Source organism: Coffea arabica, chromosome 6e (assembly GCF_036785885.1).
Source record: "Coffea arabica cultivar ET-39 chromosome 6e, Coffea Arabica ET-39 HiFi, whole genome shotgun sequence".
Classification (NCBI taxonomy): Eukaryota; Viridiplantae; Streptophyta; class Magnoliopsida; order Gentianales; family Rubiaceae; genus Coffea; species Coffea arabica.
In genome coordinates, this window is record NC_092321.1 from 27,085,896 (window position 1) to 27,104,220 (window position 18,325).

The 18,325-nt window shown below is 35.3% G+C and overlaps 3 protein-coding genes and 1 long non-coding RNA gene across 7 annotated transcripts; 2 read left to right on the plus strand and 2 right to left on the minus strand.

Annotated features, from left to right (window-relative positions):
* The first annotated feature begins 5,343 nt into the window (after positions 1–5,343).
* On the plus strand, positions 5,344–10,290 carry LOC113696231 (nascent polypeptide-associated complex subunit alpha-like protein). Its single transcript, XM_027215637.2, has 4 exons — positions 5,344–5,503; positions 7,380–7,461; positions 9,516–9,643; positions 9,761–10,290. The coding sequence occupies exons 1-4, from the start codon at positions 5,444–5,446 to the stop codon at positions 10,091–10,093; spliced, it is 603 nt and encodes a 200-aa protein (XP_027071438.1). The 5' UTR covers positions 5,344–5,443; the 3' UTR covers positions 10,094–10,290.
* A 1,143-nt stretch (positions 10,291–11,433) lies between these two features.
* On the plus strand, positions 11,434–13,709 carry LOC113697580 (uncharacterized). 2 transcript variants are annotated; one of them, XR_011817092.1, is made up of 3 exons: positions 11,479–11,943; positions 12,843–12,952; positions 13,329–13,709. It is a non-coding gene; the product is annotated as an uncharacterized lncRNA (long non-coding RNA). The 2 variants fall into 2 exon arrangements; XR_003449904.2 differs by lacking the exon at positions 13,329–13,709 and having other exon boundaries at positions 11,434–11,943; positions 12,843–13,023.
* Positions 13,710–13,750: 41 nt separating this feature from the next.
* On the minus strand, positions 13,751–14,746 carry LOC113696666 (uncharacterized). Its single transcript, XM_072056155.1, has 3 exons — positions 14,381–14,746; positions 13,909–14,144; positions 13,751–13,811 (listed from the first exon to the last, which is right to left on the minus strand). Exons 1-3 carry the CDS (start codon positions 14,744–14,746, stop codon positions 13,751–13,753), a joined length of 663 nt encoding a protein of 220 aa, XP_071912256.1.
* Positions 14,747–15,086: 340 nt separating this feature from the next.
* LOC140010036 (uncharacterized) lies at positions 15,087–17,815 on the minus strand. Of its 3 annotated transcripts, XM_072056406.1 has the most exons (4): positions 17,466–17,815; positions 16,423–16,531; positions 16,260–16,351; positions 15,087–15,940 (listed from the first exon to the last, which is right to left on the minus strand). In XM_072056406.1, the coding sequence occupies exon 4, from the start codon at positions 15,797–15,799 to the stop codon at positions 15,284–15,286; it is 516 nt and encodes a 171-aa protein (XP_071912507.1). In that variant the 5' UTR covers positions 15,800–15,940; positions 16,260–16,351; positions 16,423–16,531; positions 17,466–17,815; the 3' UTR covers positions 15,087–15,283. The 3 variants fall into 3 exon arrangements, with proteins under 3 accessions (XP_071912507.1, XP_071912508.1, XP_071912506.1); XM_072056407.1 differs by having other exon boundaries at positions 15,087–16,335; XM_072056405.1 differs by having other exon boundaries at positions 15,087–16,351.
* Positions 17,816–18,325: the final 510 nt, after the last annotated feature.

Sequence of the window (18,325 nt, forward strand, 5' to 3'; positions counted from 1 at the left end):
TATTTTCACTTTTATCTCTGTCTTTACTTTCTACACATTATAACTACATACTTCTTTCCATGCAAAATAAGAAAATTTATCTCATTGTTTAACTTTAAAAAATTTTGGAGAAATGTATATATGAATAAAAAATATCTCCTTAAGCAATAAATAAATTGCTGGCCATTTAGTGTCAAATATCAATCACATGCAATGCTTATTGTGACATATATCTTGCACTCTCACTGCTGAAAGTTTTTCTAGAAAAGAATGTCCCTATTATACATAATTAATTACTAGCATAGGATGAGCAGGATGAGATTTTTTTTTTATTTTGAATATACTAGGGGGAGGGTTGGGTTGGGTGGTACGGGGGAGGGAGTGTAAGGAAGAGATCTTGGGTTCGAGTCCTCCTGTTTATACTAAAAAAAAAAAAAGAACATACTACAAGATGTTTTCAGTAAGTTTGGAACATACTACAGGCGGGATGCATGCATTTCGGAAAACAACTTCAGTAAGTTTGGAAGGGAAGTTGTTTTCCATAAGATGAGTGAAAATATTTTACATAAGAAAATGTTTTCAGTAACTTTTGTGCAACCAAACACGGGAAATTAGGAAAATATTTTCCTGGAAAACATTTTCACCCGAAACAAACGGACCCTTAGTTTTCTGTATTTTCAAACTTTTATGTTCTCTTTGTCTTGCTCCCTTTTCTTTAGTTTTTTTCTTTTTCTTATTTGGTTCTTCAAACTTGAGAGCTTGTTCAATAGATCCTTGTGATTATGCAATTTTGGCTTGTCCAGGACATGTCAATTTTCAGCTTAGTGTGCATTAATTACTCGCATGACATTGAGGTTATAAAAAGTGAAAAAGAAAGATGAGTTATTGGTGTAGATTATCATAAGAATCTGATTACCATTTTAATTTAATTGGTAATTTTTGCAGCCTTACGGAATCACTTATCTCAAATGTTTTGTAAATCATTTCCATAATTCAGTATAATTCATATCAAAATGTGATTAAAATTGAGTGGAGTGCATGATTTGTATCCGGCTCTGTCTCTTTTCTTTGTGCAGGCATCTGCTATTCTTGTACATCATGCAAGAGTTTTTAAGTTGCTTCTTCATCCTTTTTTCACCAAAGACAAGATTGCAAGGACATAACAGCCTATTTAAGGCAAATTCCTCAGATTATTGTTAAAAAAAAGAAAAAATCACAAAAATAATGATTTGACATGGATATGATACAAAACTAGGGGTGGCAATTTTCGACACGACCTGAAAACACGACACGAACCTAACACGAAATTAATGGGTTTGGGTTGAGGTTTTGGGAATTCGGGTCAGAATCGGGTTGAACCCGATGAACCCGAAAAGAAAACAGGTCGATTTCGGGTCAACCCGTGGTGACCTGATATGACCCGATATGACCCGTTTACGAATTAAAAATAATTTAATAAACATAAAAATAATTTTATCTAACTAAACTAAGTTATTCTTTTTTTCAAAGGCATTAATTACTTAATCCTAAATGAATTTATTTAATTTGTGTGAAGTTGAAATTATTATATTTGAACAAATAATATATTATATTATTTTTTACTTTTATACTGTTTTAATTTATTTTATATTTTGTTTGGGATAAAACACTTTTACGGTGTTTAATTTATTTTAGATTTGGTTTGGAATTATTTATTTAAATTTTTATTACTTGATTATGTAATTAGTTTTGTGAGAAATTGATTTTATTAGAAATTACAGTGATAAATTAATAAATTAAAATTAAGTTTCGGGTCATTTCGGGTCGACCCGCCAACCCGCCGACCTGAAATTTTCGGGTTCGGGTCAGCAAACCTAACCCGTCACGGGTTGACGGGTCGGGTTCGGGTCAGCATATTTTCTGACGGGTCGAGTCTGACCCGACCCGCCAACCTGATTTGGACCTGAATTGCCACTCCTATACAAAACTATGCCTGTCGGGTTGACTAAGCCGGGCAGCAAAGAATATTTTTTTTTTCAAATACTGGACTGTCGGGTTGACAATCCAAAGCGGAAATTTTTTTTAAAATAAAATACAGGCCGGCACCCATCATGAAAAGGCCAAAAAAAAAAAGAACGACTGGCTTGTTGGAGACACCACCGTTACTCAATCATGTCTCTCCAATTTATACCTCTTCTTCAAATTATCCACTTTGAAAAGCGGCTACTGTCGGTTTCTCATGGCTCACATCTAGCGTAATGATAAAAGGAAAAGAAAGTTACAAGTGATAATATCATAAACCTCTTCTAAGATTTTTTTTAATATCACTTGGCACCCCTAAGATTTCAAAAATATCACTTACCTTCCTTACTTTTGTTATTTGTGTAACAAAATTTTTAAAAACCCTAAATTACCCTTTCACTTGCTAAATAAAAGTATTTCTAAATCAATTTGTTTATTTCAAGAAAACCATCATTTCAAAAACAATCTCTTATAGTACTACCACATCACAATGCTATACCCCATAAAAATACAAAATTTAAAAAATAAAAAAGATATTTGAAAAGAAATACACTTGCATCAATTTAAAAAATCAACTCAAAATAAACAAATAAATTATACCTAGCTTTATCACAATCACAAATATTAAAAGGCCAACAAAATTTAATTTATTATAATTTACAACTAAAATATTGCATAGTCATCCAAAAAATATGAGTAAGAGAGAATGATGAAGAAAAGAAAGTGACTTTTGTTTCTTTTTTTTTTTGCAAATTTTGCTCTCCATTTATTTGATATGTTGTGAATTATGTGTCAAATGAGGGTTAATATAATATTTTTACAATTACTAAAGGAGATAAGTGATATTTCTAAAATCTCAAGGATATCAATTAATATTAAGAGAAACCTCAAGGGAGGTTTCTGATATTATCCCAAGTTACAAATAGAATCCCATTAAAAAAAGCAACTTCAAAGTCGTTGGTGTAAGTAGTACTAGACTAGTGACATCCACATACTTCACGTTGGAAGTGCCACTGGAGCCAGGTAGGCAAGCCAAATTAGTTACTACGAACTAAAAGCCACTGGGCCATTTTAGTTCATAGTAACTTCAAAGCCATCGAGCCAGTCTTTTTGTTTTTTTTTTTTAAATTTTTACTTTTGGCCGACCTGTGAAAAAAATTTTCACGTTGGCTGCCGGGCTTTGTTAGTCTAGCAGCCTAGTATTTTAAAAAAAAATTCTTTCCTTTTGTACTATATCTATGTTAGAACATTATTTTTGTGATTTTTTCTTTTTTTTGGACAATAATATGAGGGATTCGCCCTTATTTAATAGATGAAAAATAATAATCAAAGGATATCTTATGAATAAACAAGTTTTTATCTTTTTCCATCATTACCCACTAAAGTTGTTCAAACAAAATTGAGAATAGGAAAATTTACAAAATAGATCAATTCTGACGCCAAGGAAAAAAAGCTAATTGAGTCAAGTTTTATACGCATGTTGAATATCAATTCAGCTAGAAAAGAATGCAGGTCAAGTATTAGTTGGCATTTTCTAACAATATGTGAATACTGGACCCTCCATATGGTAAAGGTAGATCAGTAATTTTGTCCAGTATGGACAAAACTAATTGAGCAAGGCCTAAGTTTCTTCTTTTCAATTCTCATACTTGGAAAGATGATTTTATATCATGTTAATAATTTTAAGTTGTTAGCTTTGTTAAACTTGTCACTTTTTTTTTTGACTATGGAAGGATGTTGTTTTGAACGCTTGTTTATTGTGAATCTATGAGAATTGATGTTTTTTAATGGTTTTTTTTAACGCTAGCATAAACTTATGATGAGATATTTTAGACTTATATTTGGCTCCCAATTGTCGATTACCGAAATATGACCATTTTAAACTTAGGTACCAAAGGATTCCGAACCAGTATGACTAGGTAGCATATGACCATAGTCACTAATAGTTCAAAATTTTGACTGTCTTGTAAAACTGGTTTTTAATAATGTAACATTCCGATGAACTAATTATCTGGTTCATGAATACCTTAATGTCGATCCAAACATTGGATGTGTTATTATACTTATGTTATTGTGTTAACTCTCCTATAGTGAAATACCAAACATGACTATTTAACAAAAACTATAATCTTGAAAAGAAAATAAACACTTGATAACTCCTCTTCACTCGATTTAATCTAGCATAAATGAGCCATAGTTCTTCGTTCATATATTTCATGACCCCTTACAATTCCTAATTAATACACTCTTCAAGTAAAATCCTCTTGATTAGAGTAAATTAAGATGTTTCCAACTTGACTCCATCCCAAGTGCATTTAGGAGGCATAGTATTTTTACTTTCATTATTTTTTGAGTAAATTTATATACACTGTCATTGTATACACTATCACGATTGGATGGATGACACATGAGCAAATTTTGAATTTCAAATTCGAATTTTGCACATGTGACATATATCTAATGATAATAGTGTATACACTGACACTGTATATAAGATTAATCCTTATTTTTTTTTACCTTCTCTCCACACTATTTTCATCCCTAACTGCTATAATTTGTATTTAATTTTAAACCATCCCACCACCCCGAACTGCCATAGTTCTTCACTAATATAATTAGGAGCCAAAGTTCTTTTTTAATATACATTCTCAAAATAAAATACTATTGACTACATTATAAAGTGAATAAGCTGAGTTAAGTCTGAGCAGTGCTCTACTCGAGTTTGACTTATCTAAAAATGATATTGCTTGAGTTTGAGCAAATTAGACTCAAGTCTAAGTCAAATTATATTTTAAAGAGCTTGACTTCGACTCACATAAGTTCGAGACTAAGGTAATTGTTAACACATCTCAGTCCACTACTTCTAAAATTTAGTGTTAATTATAGTATTGCATTAAACCATTGGATTAACATTTTATACTCTAACAGTGTATTTATTTTCTCACACTAGTAGCATTGGATGTATGTCACATGTGCATTATTTGAATTTTAAGTTTAAATTCATATTATGTGATACGATTAAACCTGCTAATGTAAAAAAAATTATATAGTGACAGTATATAAAAAAGTTATCCGAAATCATTATCTATTATACACTCTTGAACATTTTATTTTTAGTAATTTAATACCTTATACATTCAATCAATGGCACATTTTTCAATTAAAATTGAAAATTAACAATCCTTCTATTACTTTTGGATGAAAAGATTTCAACATCCCCAAGCTCTCCACATCACCCCAAAAAAAAAAAAGTTTTAACACCCCTAATTAATAACACGGTAAATTGTGAAAATTGTTAAATTGGGGCCACAAATCGAAAGCCAATAATAATTCGAGGATACAAATTGCAAATACTGTTGAATTTTCTACCACAAGTATTTAGGGTTCTTTGAGGGTTTCTTTTCTTTCACCCCAAATCCTCACTCTAAAACAGACACACAAACGACGTTTCCTCTCCGACAGCATGACTGCCCAGTCCCAGGAAGAACTCTTGGCCGCCCATCTGGAGCAACAAAATATCGATGTAATTTTAATCTCTCCTGTCTCTGTGGATATCTTTTGTATAAATTGTTGTTATCTAAACTTTTGATTTTTTTAAAGGAAATTAATATCTATTTGCTGCCTCAGTTGCAAAAAATTCGTTATTTGTAGTTCAGTATATCTTTTGGAATCTATATTTACAGGAAATCCTTTATTTTTCTGGCCATATTGGTCAACGAAAAGTTAAGGTATATTGATAGTCAGGTGATGATGTTGTGTTAGTATTGCGGCTTCATATGTTTTGCTGGAAAATTATCAATTTTGATGAAATGAATTGGAAAATGAACGAGAACTAACAATTCCATATTCAATTAAAGCAGAAAAATATGGTCTTTTTGGTGTTTCGTGGCTACTGATTAGACAGGATGTGTGCTTCAAATCCAAAAATGTGTTGAAAATGAAGGCTAGTTAGTTAATTAATAATGCGGGAGTCAAGTTTTTAAATCGGAGAAAGATATAACCTTTTTGGGGTTTTGCGGGATTAGAAAGGATGTGTACTTCAAATCCAAAATTTTGTCGAAAATGAATGCTCGTTAATTAATAATGCGGTAGTCAAGATTTTAAATCAGTTTTTTTTGACATATCGGTGATTGCAAAGAGACTTTTGGGCAAAAAGATGCAATCTTTTGAAATGAAAGCCATAATATTTTTTCAACTGAGTTTGGGTGCATGGAACTGCACTAGGAATTTCTGTGAAACCATCGCATTTAGCTAAATGATATTACCCTTTTGAAAGCTGATAATGGAATTGCCCTTGGCTTCATGATGAACCTGTTGATTGCAACTTTTTTGCATTGCAGGTACAAATGAATGAGTGCTTCTGAAGTCACTATTATGTGATTTGGAATTTTGTTTAGAGGGATGCAATTACTCATAATGAACAATTCAGGATCCATTTTTTCATGTCCCCCATCTCTCATAAAAGTGTGGCACTTGACATTGATGAGTCAAGAAGGACTATTCTTTTGTTAACCTTGGCTTGCAATTTAGTAGTTTAACTTTTCAGAGTGATTTATCAAAGGGTTGTGCTAAATTTAGCTGTGTGCACTATAGTGACATACTATAGTCATTGTTTTTTAAGGAATCTAAGGTTGATTAACAGTTTAGCCAAGGCTTGCACTTATTAAGATATTGTTATCTCCAAATATCTAACATGTGCTCAAATGTCGCAAAATACTTAATTTGACAGGCAATGATGCCTGGGATCGCTAAGTCAATTTAGTTCCTGTTCTATCTCTTGTGGATTTTGGAAAATAATTGTTTTTTTCTACTAAAGGTTCATAGTGATGGTTCAATTCTTCGTTTATTGCTTCTCCAACCTGGTGAAGATAACCCGCTAGAATGTCTTTAGCAGATGTCACTTTGTGGTTTACTGGCCTGTCAGGGCTGCTATGAATTTACCCCTTTATTGCTGTTTTAAGTTAAGGAAATGAAAAGAATGGGTACTAGATTCGTCTCAATTCTAGATGAATTTACAAGTGTCAATTATGGATTTCATTCTAGGCTGCACTAAACTCCTTTAAATTTTAACAGACCACTGGATCCTTTCGTCTCTAGAACACAATCAATAAATTTGTGCCTTCTATGCACTCCTCTCATCTTCTGCTGCATGGTTTTGATTCTGAAGTATTGCATAGTTAGAAAAAAACAAGCAACTGGCCAAAATCTTTTCAATATGGTTGATCTGCCTTTCAAAATTTTCCACTGTTGTCTTGCTATGGGCTAAAAATCTTTTTTCTCCTACAATCTGCCCTTATTTATTCAGCTAAATCCTGCCTAAAATGAAGTCAATTGTTGCACTTGTTTGAAGCTGCATTGCTGGCTTATTTTTATTTAATGATGAATATGCTGTTTTACAGCCTGAGGAACCTGTGATCGAGGATGACGATGAAGAGGATGATGAAGATGATGATGATGACAAAGATGAAGATGACGTTGAAGGTACTTGTACATTCTGTATGATATAGCACCTTTAAACTCACTTTTAACGCTTTTTGTGGAAGCTTGATGTCGTGGACTATTCAATTAGAGAAATACAACTGTTAAAAGATTTCTACTTATAAATGTTTTCTCATGAAATCTTACCTCTCATGTCTGGTTGGTGCAATAATTTTGTTGTTGGTGCAATAATTTGTGTTAAAGTATGAATTGTTTATAGTGTACGATACAGCCACATTCTGTGAGATTTGCATACATAAAAGCATATTCTTTCTGATTCAAGAAATATGCTAATGTGCCTAATCTTCGGTTGGATATAGCACAACTCTTTGTCGTGCTTTTATTTAACTTCTTCGTAATTGAACAGTATTTTGATGTTGTAAGAAAATATGTTATACCTTTTCATTAATATGACAAATTAAAACGAATTCCTCCCATCCTTTTACTGCCTGTTTGTTGCTCCACTGGTCATTTTCATTCCTCATTCCCTCATGTCTCTCTCTATTTTTCGTATATTCTATGTTCACCCAAATTTCCTGCTTGCTTTCTCCTCCCACCTCTGGCTTTCCTTCCCTCTTGCTCTCTTTGCCTGCCTCCACTTCTGGCTTCGCCCTTCTCTTAATCTCTCTCCCCTCTCCCTGCTTTTGTTAAGCATTTCTCGTCTCTTCTGGCCCCTGTTACTCCTCCATTTCTTTTGCTTCCTCCTTTCTCTCTGCACCAGGCCACCCAATGATCATTACTTTAATGCCGACCTTGTGCTACTTAAACTCTTCCCTGTTGTTCACTGGCTGCTCTGCCACTTGCTTATAGCAAGCTCTCTTTTTCCTACACACTTGTTTCTGTTTGATGATAGTGCCCTGGTAGTGGTATGTTTTTGCTTGTGCTCAAGAAGCTATAGCTGTAGTCTTGTGGACATTTTCAGAGCGTTGGTGTGTGTTGGACTTTGTCAGAGCGTTGATATGTGTTTTTGTCTATGCTGGTGGAGTGTAGATCTCTATGCTGGCGGTGTGTTGTTTCTGCTATTTGGAAAACTGGAGTGATGGATCAGAGTTTTTCAGGCTTGGTTTTGAATGAGAAAGACTTTATTTTTGGTGTTAGTAGTAAAGGTCGAGATGGTGGTGAGGTGGTTACTAGGCTGTATTATGGTGGTGGAATGTTTAATCATTTGTTTTACTTGGTAATTTTGGCTAAAATGAATCTAGACTATAAGTATGCCATTATAGTATGTCATCTGCTAAAAAATAGCTGTCCAGCTATCCAGCCAGTGCTATGTCTATGCTGGTGATTGGGAAGAAGAAAAGACGATTGTAGTGTTAAAGAAAAAAATTGCAAGAAGAAAGGGGGAATAGAGCAAGTGTGCTAATATCCTGTTTTGTGGTTGTGAAGGTAATTTGGCTGATTGTCAAATGATTCGCTTGTACCAATTAAAAATTATGCTGAGAGTGCAAGGGACAAATCACATGTTCAATTGATACTGTTATCCCATCAAATTCTGACATGAGTGTAATTTATCAAAACCAGATGGTAGGTACTTGTGATTTTGGCGAACTTCATGTCAATGTAGTTTTTTTGTGTTAATCACATCCAAATTTCTCTCTTTTTTTGCCTACTATTCTTTTCCAATACCTTTTCTCAGACTACTTGTGCAGAGTAGAGAAACTTTGATATTGAATACAACTTTGGTAGGAATATGCATACGAATTAGTTATGACTTGAGGCACTAAATTTGTGTTTCTTCTCTTTCCCTTTTGCCTTTTCCAAAGTGTCTTGAGTCTTTATGGGTTTCACATGAAAGATTCTTGCAAAGCCTGTAATTCACATACTAGACCAACATTTCAATGTGGAAAGAGTGTCTTCAGTTCAGATGCTTACAATGTTTTAATGAGCTACACTTTTTGCACCAACTTGCCATCATTCATTACTTGAAATGAAGCATAAACACATATCAAGGTGATCTGGCAATTGACTGCTTTGAAAATGGTTACAATATGTGCTTTGCATCTAGAAATTTCTAAAACTGCATACTTTACGAATGATATCATACTGCTTCTTGTCAGGACAAGGAGATGGTAGTGGAAGATCAAAACAGAGTAGAAGCGAGAAAAAGAGTCGGAAGGCTGTGCTAAAGCTGGGGATGAAGGCCATCCCAGGGGTCAGCCGGGTCAATGTTAAGAAGAGCAAGAATGTCAGTGAATTTAGATGATTTATGAATACTACTGAAAAGTTATTTGTTTATTATTTTCTGTTCCAAATTTGGAGGTATGCTACTTTTTCTGAATATTTGACTTTGTTTATGTTTTAGATTCTGTTTGTCATCTCAAAGCCAGATGTTTTCAAGAGCCCAACTTCAGATACATATGTTATATTTGGTGAAGCAAAGATTGAGGATTTGAGCTCGCAATTGCAAACTCAAGCTGCAGAGCAGTTCAAGGCTCCTAATATCAGCAATGTGATATCCAAGCCTGAGCCATCAACTGTAGCTCAGGATGATGAAGATGTAGACGAGACTGGTGTAGAACCCAAGGACATAGAATTGGTCATGACGCAAGCTGGTGTTTCAAGGGCCAAGGCTGTGAAGGCTCTCAAGGCTGCAGATGGAGATATTGTGACTGCCATTATGGAACTTACAAACTAGGAAGCCCTCCAAGAGTCTCCTGAGACCAATGAGGGCAGAATCTGTATTGTCAAGTTTTATATTGTTGTGGCTTTCTTATTGCAGCTCTTTTTCATTGACTTCTTTTTAACTACTCTTATAATGTTTGAGCTTATCTATAGAATGTTTATGAATTGTATCAGAGTTAGAAAAGTACCATGTGATTTATGATGTGGCAATGGCTGCGTGAGAGTTTTATGGCCTCATGTCTAGCTTCTTTGTATTGGTTTATAGGGTTTCACTTCCAAAACAAGGACGCAGGAAAATGATAGAAAATGACATTATGGCAATTTGAGATCGCAAATCTCTGTGGTGGCTTCTGCTGATGCGATGCATGAGGGCCTTGCAACTAACTGATTTCTGGTGTTTTAAACGACATCGCCTTTGAAGATAAATGTGTTGTCTTGGGTATCTTCAGCTTCTAAGTGAAACTGTGTCTTAACTTCTGAGATGGTGAAATTTGGTATGTCAAGGACTCGAGAGACCTTATAGGTTAGAAGTTAGTCGTTATTTTATGTTTAATAGATTAGTCAGGCACCTGCGGAGGTCTCTAACCCTGCCGATTGCTCAATAGGTGTCAAATATCATAATTTTTTTTTTATTACCTTTCCAAAACGATTGATATTCAAATATTTTTTCTTAGAGCGTATTGATTTGACTTCATAAGTGGGATCAAGCATGTTGCTGCTAAAAGCAGAATCTCCTTTTTTTTTTTTAGAGAATCTCCTTATTGTTTCTGAGCAGCTAAAAAGTTATTTTTTAACTAGAAGGAATTTGGTTTAAATGTAAGATATCTTTTCAGAAGTTTTCGCAACTTAATCATAGAGGTTGGAATTATCAAAGATTTGTCCTTTTTGATCTTTGTCTTTGACTCACTGGAGACCTAGGAAACAAATAGAAGATGTGTGCGAATGAGATATCTATCAACAAGAAGGAAAAGGTATTCATAATTCAATTGAATGTTATTATTTTGTTTTCGGAGTATGATATGATGATTGAAAAAAAAAAGTCAAAACAATCATGGTAACATTCAGTTTCCTTGAGTGTTCTTTCATGCCAAACTTTTTCATTGTTTTAACTAAACGTTCTAAATGTTTGGATGATATTGAGGTAATCTGACTTTTCTTTTGATATAAAAAATGGTTATATCCTTTCACAGCTACGTAATAAAAGGGAAAAAATCACCTATGCTTCGAAAACATGTATTATACCTTTCTTTGCTATAGATTAATGGTCAATTGGATCGCACGTTTTAATACATGCAATGCAACATGGGATAAAATACATTAATTTTTATTTTTGGAGTCTACGGAACAAATAAATTCATAAATTATTATGACAAAAAAGTGTTTCTACAAGAGAAGTTATTTGTGAAATTACTTATATGATAAGCGTATTTGCCTTTGTTAAATGTAAACTGAACAAAGTTTGCATTTGATAAATGTAAACTAACGCATTAAAAAAAGAAAAGAAGAAAGCATACCTCGCATTAATGCGAGGTCCTTGGTCTTTCAATCGAAAAAAAAAGAGCTCGCAATTGAATGGCAAAGAACTTCGTTGACTCATTTTTAAACCCCAAAATTAGAAAACCCTAAAACATGAACAAAATTGGGAACTGCAAATTGAACCCAAAATCCATCCCAAATCCATCATTCAAATTTGTGGAAGAGCAAAATCCATCAAGAGGAGGTACGAATTGTAGGGAAGGTCTGCAAGTTTGCTTTATCTTACAGCCCCGACACCAAAAGCTTTCGCCAGAAATTTGAAGTCACTGGAAAGCTGCAAAATGGAGACCATTACATTGATGCTACATCCATTAGCCGGTGAATGAGGTACGCTTTCTGATGCTATCATCCGGAACCAGAAGAAGTGCCCTGGAGCCCGTAGTTATCTCCAATTTTTATTTTGATTTTTCTCCTTCTGGTGAAAAAATGAATGAACAGGTGGTTTATTGAGCTATTCCACATACCTTAATGTCCTATCTACCAATTTGCAAATTTTTTTTTTTTACATTTTTTTTTGTTTTTGTTCAAAGAAGAAGCCGGTTGGTTTTTTCATTGTTAAGCTTTAATTAGGACTGCCGGAACTATGGACTATAACTAGCTGCTTGGAGTTTGCAATTTCTGTTGGTTTGAACTGATCTTTTGGAGTATCGGTATTCACTAGTATCTTTACAAACTTGCACTGTTGAAGTAATTTTTTTTTTTTTCGAAATGGCTGATTTGTCTTATAATTAGGAATGGTTGAATGATGAGCTCGTCAATGCATGAATCAAATTACTATGGAATGTAAATGATGAATTTGGTCACTTCCTTTTTCATCTTTTTTATTGCTAAAGATAGTTATGTTAAGAGTTTATATGCCTGATAAATTTTAAATGAGAGTTTATACGCCTGATGAATGTCAAAATAAATCTATGAAATATAGACTTTATTTACAATTGAAATGGTCTCTATTTTGGTTTTTCATTTGGTTTTAAAACCCAGAATTTAATTATTGCATATTTGGTTTATTAGGCACTCAATTTTTCAGTCCATACGTAATTCTAAGAACTTATGTTAGAAGGTTTCTTGGTGGCTCCCATTTGTATCTCACTGAAGTTTGATTCTAGGACATGGGTTGCTTGTTAAAAATTTTATAAAGTTGTTCAAAATTTTTGACAAATACATGCTGCGATTAAATTTTTTTTTTTTTTTTTAGGTTCATAGTTAACTCCGTTCTATACATACAGGTGTGGATGGAGTTGGTGACACAAAGGCAAAGCCTTTATGAGGCTTTGATTGGTACCACTAGGATCAAATAGCCACAAGACCATCTTTCGAAACTTAGACTAGTTATTGGGTAAGTTTATAAGTTTACGACTTGAACAAGGTTACCTCTCTTTAAATTTACGATCGCTACGTTTGGATTAACTGTTTTTTTGGGTGTTTTTCAAAAAATTTACTGTTCATTTTTTGTAAAACAGTAAATATTGTTTGGATTGCTGTCATTCACAAACAAATTATTTTTGAAAAACAAACGTGTTTGGATTGACTGTTTTTGAAAAACAGTAGTTAAATTTTTAATCAATCTTAGTTGCATATCCTTTCTAAATTACTTAATTTGTTCGTGGTACAATTAAAGATAAGCAAAACGGTGGTTGCATAAGACTACATGTCATTTAATTTGTCCATGGAAACATTAATTATTACAAAGGCTACAACAATCCCCTTTATAGGTAGAAAGCCTCACGAGGGAGAGATCACCATGTTCTACTGATATTGGTGATAGTACATGTGATCGGTTATTGCTCTCCTATCTTCATTTCAGTCAACAATTCCTTGTGCCGACATATCGAGTGATTGTGGTTCAAACATTTGGTTGCTCTGGTCTGAATTATCTGCCAATGCTGCATCAGCTTCTTCTTCAACAAAATATACGTTATTGGGAATATGATCGTGCATGAAGTTGTGCAAGGCACAACAAACAAGGACAATGTTATTTTGTGTTGCCATCAAATAGTTCTGTATGGGCCCCTTCAGTATCGGAAATCGCTTTTTCAAGACACCAAATGTGCGTTCTATAATGTTTCTTAAAGATGCATGGCGTCTGTTGAAAAGTGCTTTTGCTACTCGCTCTTGTGGGATTCCCCGTGCACTCCTAAAGGGAGCCATAAACTCTGGCATATTTGTGTATGTCACGTCCACCGCATAATATTTGCCTGCATATCATGTACAGATAGTTATGTTCATTATGGCAACTCAAATTTAGTTATAAGAAAACTCAATTAGGCTAGGTTTTATGATCAAAGATCTCACGCACCTGCTGGTGGCATTAGAAAGACACAATTAAGATCAAGTAAAACATCTCGTAAGATCCTAGAATCATGGGCACTACCCTTCGACCCTACCCTGGCATAAGTGAATTTCATATTATGGTCACACACGGCTAGAATGTTCTGTGATAAGCCGCCATGCCTGTTCCGGTAACGATCCCTGTCTTCGGCTCTACACCAAACTGATACGTGTGTTCCATCGATAGCTCTAACGCAATCCTAATCACATGGGTTAGTGTTACATATTTAACAGGTTTTCATAATGACTAACTAAACATTAAATCCCTAACCTTAAACTATGGCCAGAACAACGCATTGTTCTGTATTCTTGGATGAATTGTGTGATAATCCATTGGCCTGACAAAGTCGCGTCCCAATCGAACGAGAGATCGAAGGCAGCGTCGTAGATGGCAATCTACTGTCTCGGAAGAATGTTGGAATCTTTTGGCTAGTACCTTATATCGCTCATTATGACTCAAGCACAGAAAGCAAATGGCGATAGACTCATGAATTGCCACCCGTTGTGTAGGGTGTGGCTTCCAATAACCTCGCTTAAGCAACAAGTCATATAATTGCAGGAAAAGGGGAGCTTCCATGCGAAGGTTGTCGAATATTCTGCCTCGATGGCCATTTATTAGCTCTACAACCCATTGAGCACCTGACTGTGAACCATATCGGATTCGTCGCCGCTGCAAAGGGTTTAGGTATGGGTCAAATAAGGTCAATCCTAGAAGAACAAATATGGCGAAGATCAAAAAGGGCTTCTCCTCGTCCGATTCGTCAGAAGTTTCCCCACCATGTGCATAATGATCATTTTCCATCAAGTGTTATTGGTTCAGTTTCGTCAAAGGTGAATCTGCAAGGTTTATGGCAGCAGTATAGATCAAATCAAGACTAATTGGAAAATAAATCATAAGACTTAAAAAGTGCTATACACCTGGAATAGTTAATATCTGAAATTTTATGTTCTTACAAAGGCAAGTCATTAATTGCCTTGTTATCACCAACAAACAAGCCAGTGTTAGCAGCAAATGGTATCATAAAAGTTAAATGAAGTTAGAATGATACTTGGAAGTATTGGCCGGCAATATGCAAACATACTAAAGCAACTGCTGATTGGCCACAAATATTATGAATAAAACCTGACAACTAATTGTTAACTTGTCTGAATTATAAGAATTATAAAATACTCAACAAAGTCAATGCCACAAAGTGCGGTACACTCAAAGAAACAAATGACAGTCCAAGAAAAAATACTCAAAGTTTCGATAGCAAATGCTACAACTAACGGTCTCAAGCATAAACAAACAAAGGCAACGACGGCCAGCTTTAAAAAAGTGCTCCCAATGCACAAACGACTATAACGGGGGTGGGGGAGAAAGCTCCTGAGTGCCATGTTTCGGTGGGAGACAGCCTCGACGCTTCATAAAGGTGATGCGGTTGGCGTCTGATCCAACTAAATTCCAAATAGCCAGCTCTTGAGGGTCCTTCAATATTTCAGCAGCGGCTATTTTGGCTACATAGGCCACGTTCTCTAATCCCCGAAGTTCAGTAATGGCAACATCGTACTCTGATTTCTTCGATCCATCTCGGCCAGAACGATGCTTGGTCGAAGAGCTTACTGATACACTCATGCTGCTACTCTTCTTTCGACTAACAAGCAACTCAATAGTGTCAAGAGTCCTGAAGTATCTATCAGTCACTGAACCGGAGGCGGTAGACATAGGACTATAGCTTGATGCATCACCAGACTTCCACTTTCCTTTACCCGTCTTCCCTTTCTCTTCATTTGCCCCTACTACCTGTACATCAGCATCGCAGTCTGCATGGTCCCTCCTGCCCTTTCCCCGTGCATATCGTGTAGTAGCCTCCATCTCTTGCTCATCTGCTGAAGTATGGGGGTCGTTTTCGTAGCCAGAGCTGAAGTCCCCCGTTGCGCCTTGATTGACAAATACTTCCTCGAGTAAATGATAGACTAAGCAGTCATTTTGAAATTTTATTAATTTTGGGTTCACCTTGTACAAAAAACACAGCCAAAAGGGAGTTAACGAATTACCTCAGATTAGGAAAAAAAACGTGCAACGATGGCTATTCTTTAGTGAATAGTTATATCTACTCCATCTTGGTCCACTTGTTATCATCCATAAGGAATGTAAACTTTTGGCTATCCCAACCCAATCCCATTCCCCGCCTCTTGAAGGAAATGTATAGTTTGGTTAATTAACCCATAAACAAATCCAGAAACAACAAAAGAAACACATTGACAGATTATTCAAGGCATAGAGAGGACATACTCAATAATAACCAAACATGAATAGGAGGAGCAAGAATTACCTTGTAGTAGTTAGAAATGCACTGCGTTAAATCGTTTTCCCCTCAAGCAGAAATGGATGAACGAGTAGTCTAGATGCTATTCCGTTTCAATGCTGGTTTGATAAGGAAAAAAATCACTATCTGTAGGCAAGGCATTGAACAAAGGGGAACGAAACAAATATACCTTTGGCAGCACGGCGGGTAATAGGGGGCATGTAGCCTTAAATGGCAGCAACCATACAAGTCAGATCAACCTGTTTTTTAGCACCCCACGAACTATGAATTTAGACAGCCTGCAACGTGTATCAGAGAAGTTGGGAAAAAAATTACATGCCTTAAAGTCGCATCAACCAGTGACATTAAGGAAACAACACAGTTGTAGAAGAATATTATGGCAACATGAGTTTAGTTTGCAATTAAACAAGGCAAGACAAAATCCTTGTGCGTGATATGGAAAACCACAATAGAAAGCACTAACTCGAGCTAGCAATCCACATCCTATCCAAATACTAATATTCAACCTGCCATGGTACTAAGATTTTACAGAATCTGCAGCCATAGAAATATTTCTTGCTTGTTTTGTTAATTCAACTTCAATTCCGGTAACGACTGAGTTGGAGTATTTCTTCCTAATTGATTGAGATTCAATAAGCCACTAAAGTAACCAAGCAGTCAATGATGTGCCTGCTCAAGGATTTAATCAGTTCCAGTTGGGTTTTAACTGTTCCCTGGGGAACAGGTCGGAATTAAGACTAACTAGGACCTAACAAATTCAGGATACATTATTGTCTGTGCAATCATTTGCTAGACAAACATGGCACTGATTACTAGCAAACCATTGGCACTGGGCAGCGCAACCCCAAGATGAGAAGTCACTGCCAACTAGCACAATAAAATCTCCAATGCAAAATATGAGAAACATTAAGCGTAAAAGTACATAATTTACATTTTCAATTGGAGGTAAAAAAGGGGGAAACATACGATAGACCTAAATCCGTTTTTTGGGCAGCAAGCTAAGAATCAGCAAATTTACATTGGGGTGTTGAATTTCTGCTAAGAAGCAGCAAACAACCTGGAGTAATTGCTCTCATATTTAATAGTAGAGTACATTATACCCAAAAAAATGGCAAAGGTCAATTGTTATTTAAACCCTTTCTTTAACGGAAAAGAAAAAAAATGAAAAATATTGGAACTATTTGCAATCCAGAAAACGAAGGGGAGACTTACCACAAGAGCAAATTCGATGGGGGTGGAATGAGAATTCTATCGTACTCCGGTTATCTGCTGGTGTGATGTCGAACCGAAATCAGCAAATGATGGGAGTGGGTCGGCAGCTTGAATCACAAATGGGTCAGAAGTTCCTTGATGCCTCTCAAACTGTCGCAACGAATCGGCAAGCCAAATGTCTGAAAACGTGTGAGGAGCGGCAGAAAGGTACAACTCAGTAAGAATGCCTCAATTAGATCTCCGACAGTAGAAGGAGAGAAAAGCAGAGTTTGGAATGAAGCGGTGTTCAACAGTCAATTGGGAATGTAATGTGTTTTAGGGTTCAGTAATCAGTGCTGCCAAATACAACACAATTGGGACTTTGTGCAAAAACGACGTAGGTTTGCCTCAGTTTCACTATGCACTTAATTGTTATTGGTTCACAGTCTTTGTGTCGTACAAAGACAAAAACTGTTTTTCCAAATAATTGCTAATCCAAACGTAGGTGATATTTGTCCAACTACTTGAACAAGTTGGTTCTGTGACCCTTTTGCTGTTGTCCAGAACTCAACAAATAGAGAGGAATTTTTTTTAACCTCTTTACTGCTGACTTGGAAATTTGGATTTTGTCATAGGGAAAAGACAATGTAGATTTTGTTCTTCAAAAAATAGATATAATTGCTGTCCAATTTATATTCTAATTTTTAAATTTTCGTTTGTAGAAGAGTCCATTTCATTTTTTTGGGTTTATTTTATTATCAATTGATGAAATTAAACTTAAGTCATCTCTTGTACTGTATACTGGAATTGCATGCACGTGGAGGAGGCCTGTTATTGCAGGCCCGTTAGTGTTGCTGCAACAACACTACACTCGAGAAAAG

Coding starts and splice junctions, on each gene's coding strand:
- LOC113696231 (XM_027215637.2), top strand. CDS start 5,444: ATGACTGCCCAGTCCCAGGAAGAACTCTTGGCCGCCCATCTGGAGCAA. Junction 7,462..9,515: donor AGATGAAGATGACGTTGAAG/GTACTTGTACAT, acceptor GCTTCTTGTCAG/GACAAGGAGATGGTAGTGGA. Junction 9,644..9,760: donor ATGTTAAGAAGAGCAAGAAT/GTCAGTGAATTT, acceptor TTTATGTTTTAG/ATTCTGTTTGTCATCTCAAA.
- LOC113696666 (XM_072056155.1), bottom strand. CDS start 14,746: ATGGAAAATGATCATTATGCACATGGTGGGGAAACTTCTGACGAATCG. Junction 14,145..14,380: donor GTCATAATGAGCGATATAAG/GTACTAGCCAAA, acceptor CCATGTGATTAG/GATTGCGTTAGAGCTATCGA. Junction 13,812..13,908: donor CTAATGCCACCAGCAGGTGC/GTGAGATCTTTG, acceptor CATGATATGCAG/GCAAATATTATGCGGTGGAC.
- LOC140010036 (XM_072056407.1), bottom strand. CDS start 15,799: ATGGAGGCTACTACACGATATGCACGGGGAAAGGGCAGGAGGGACCAT.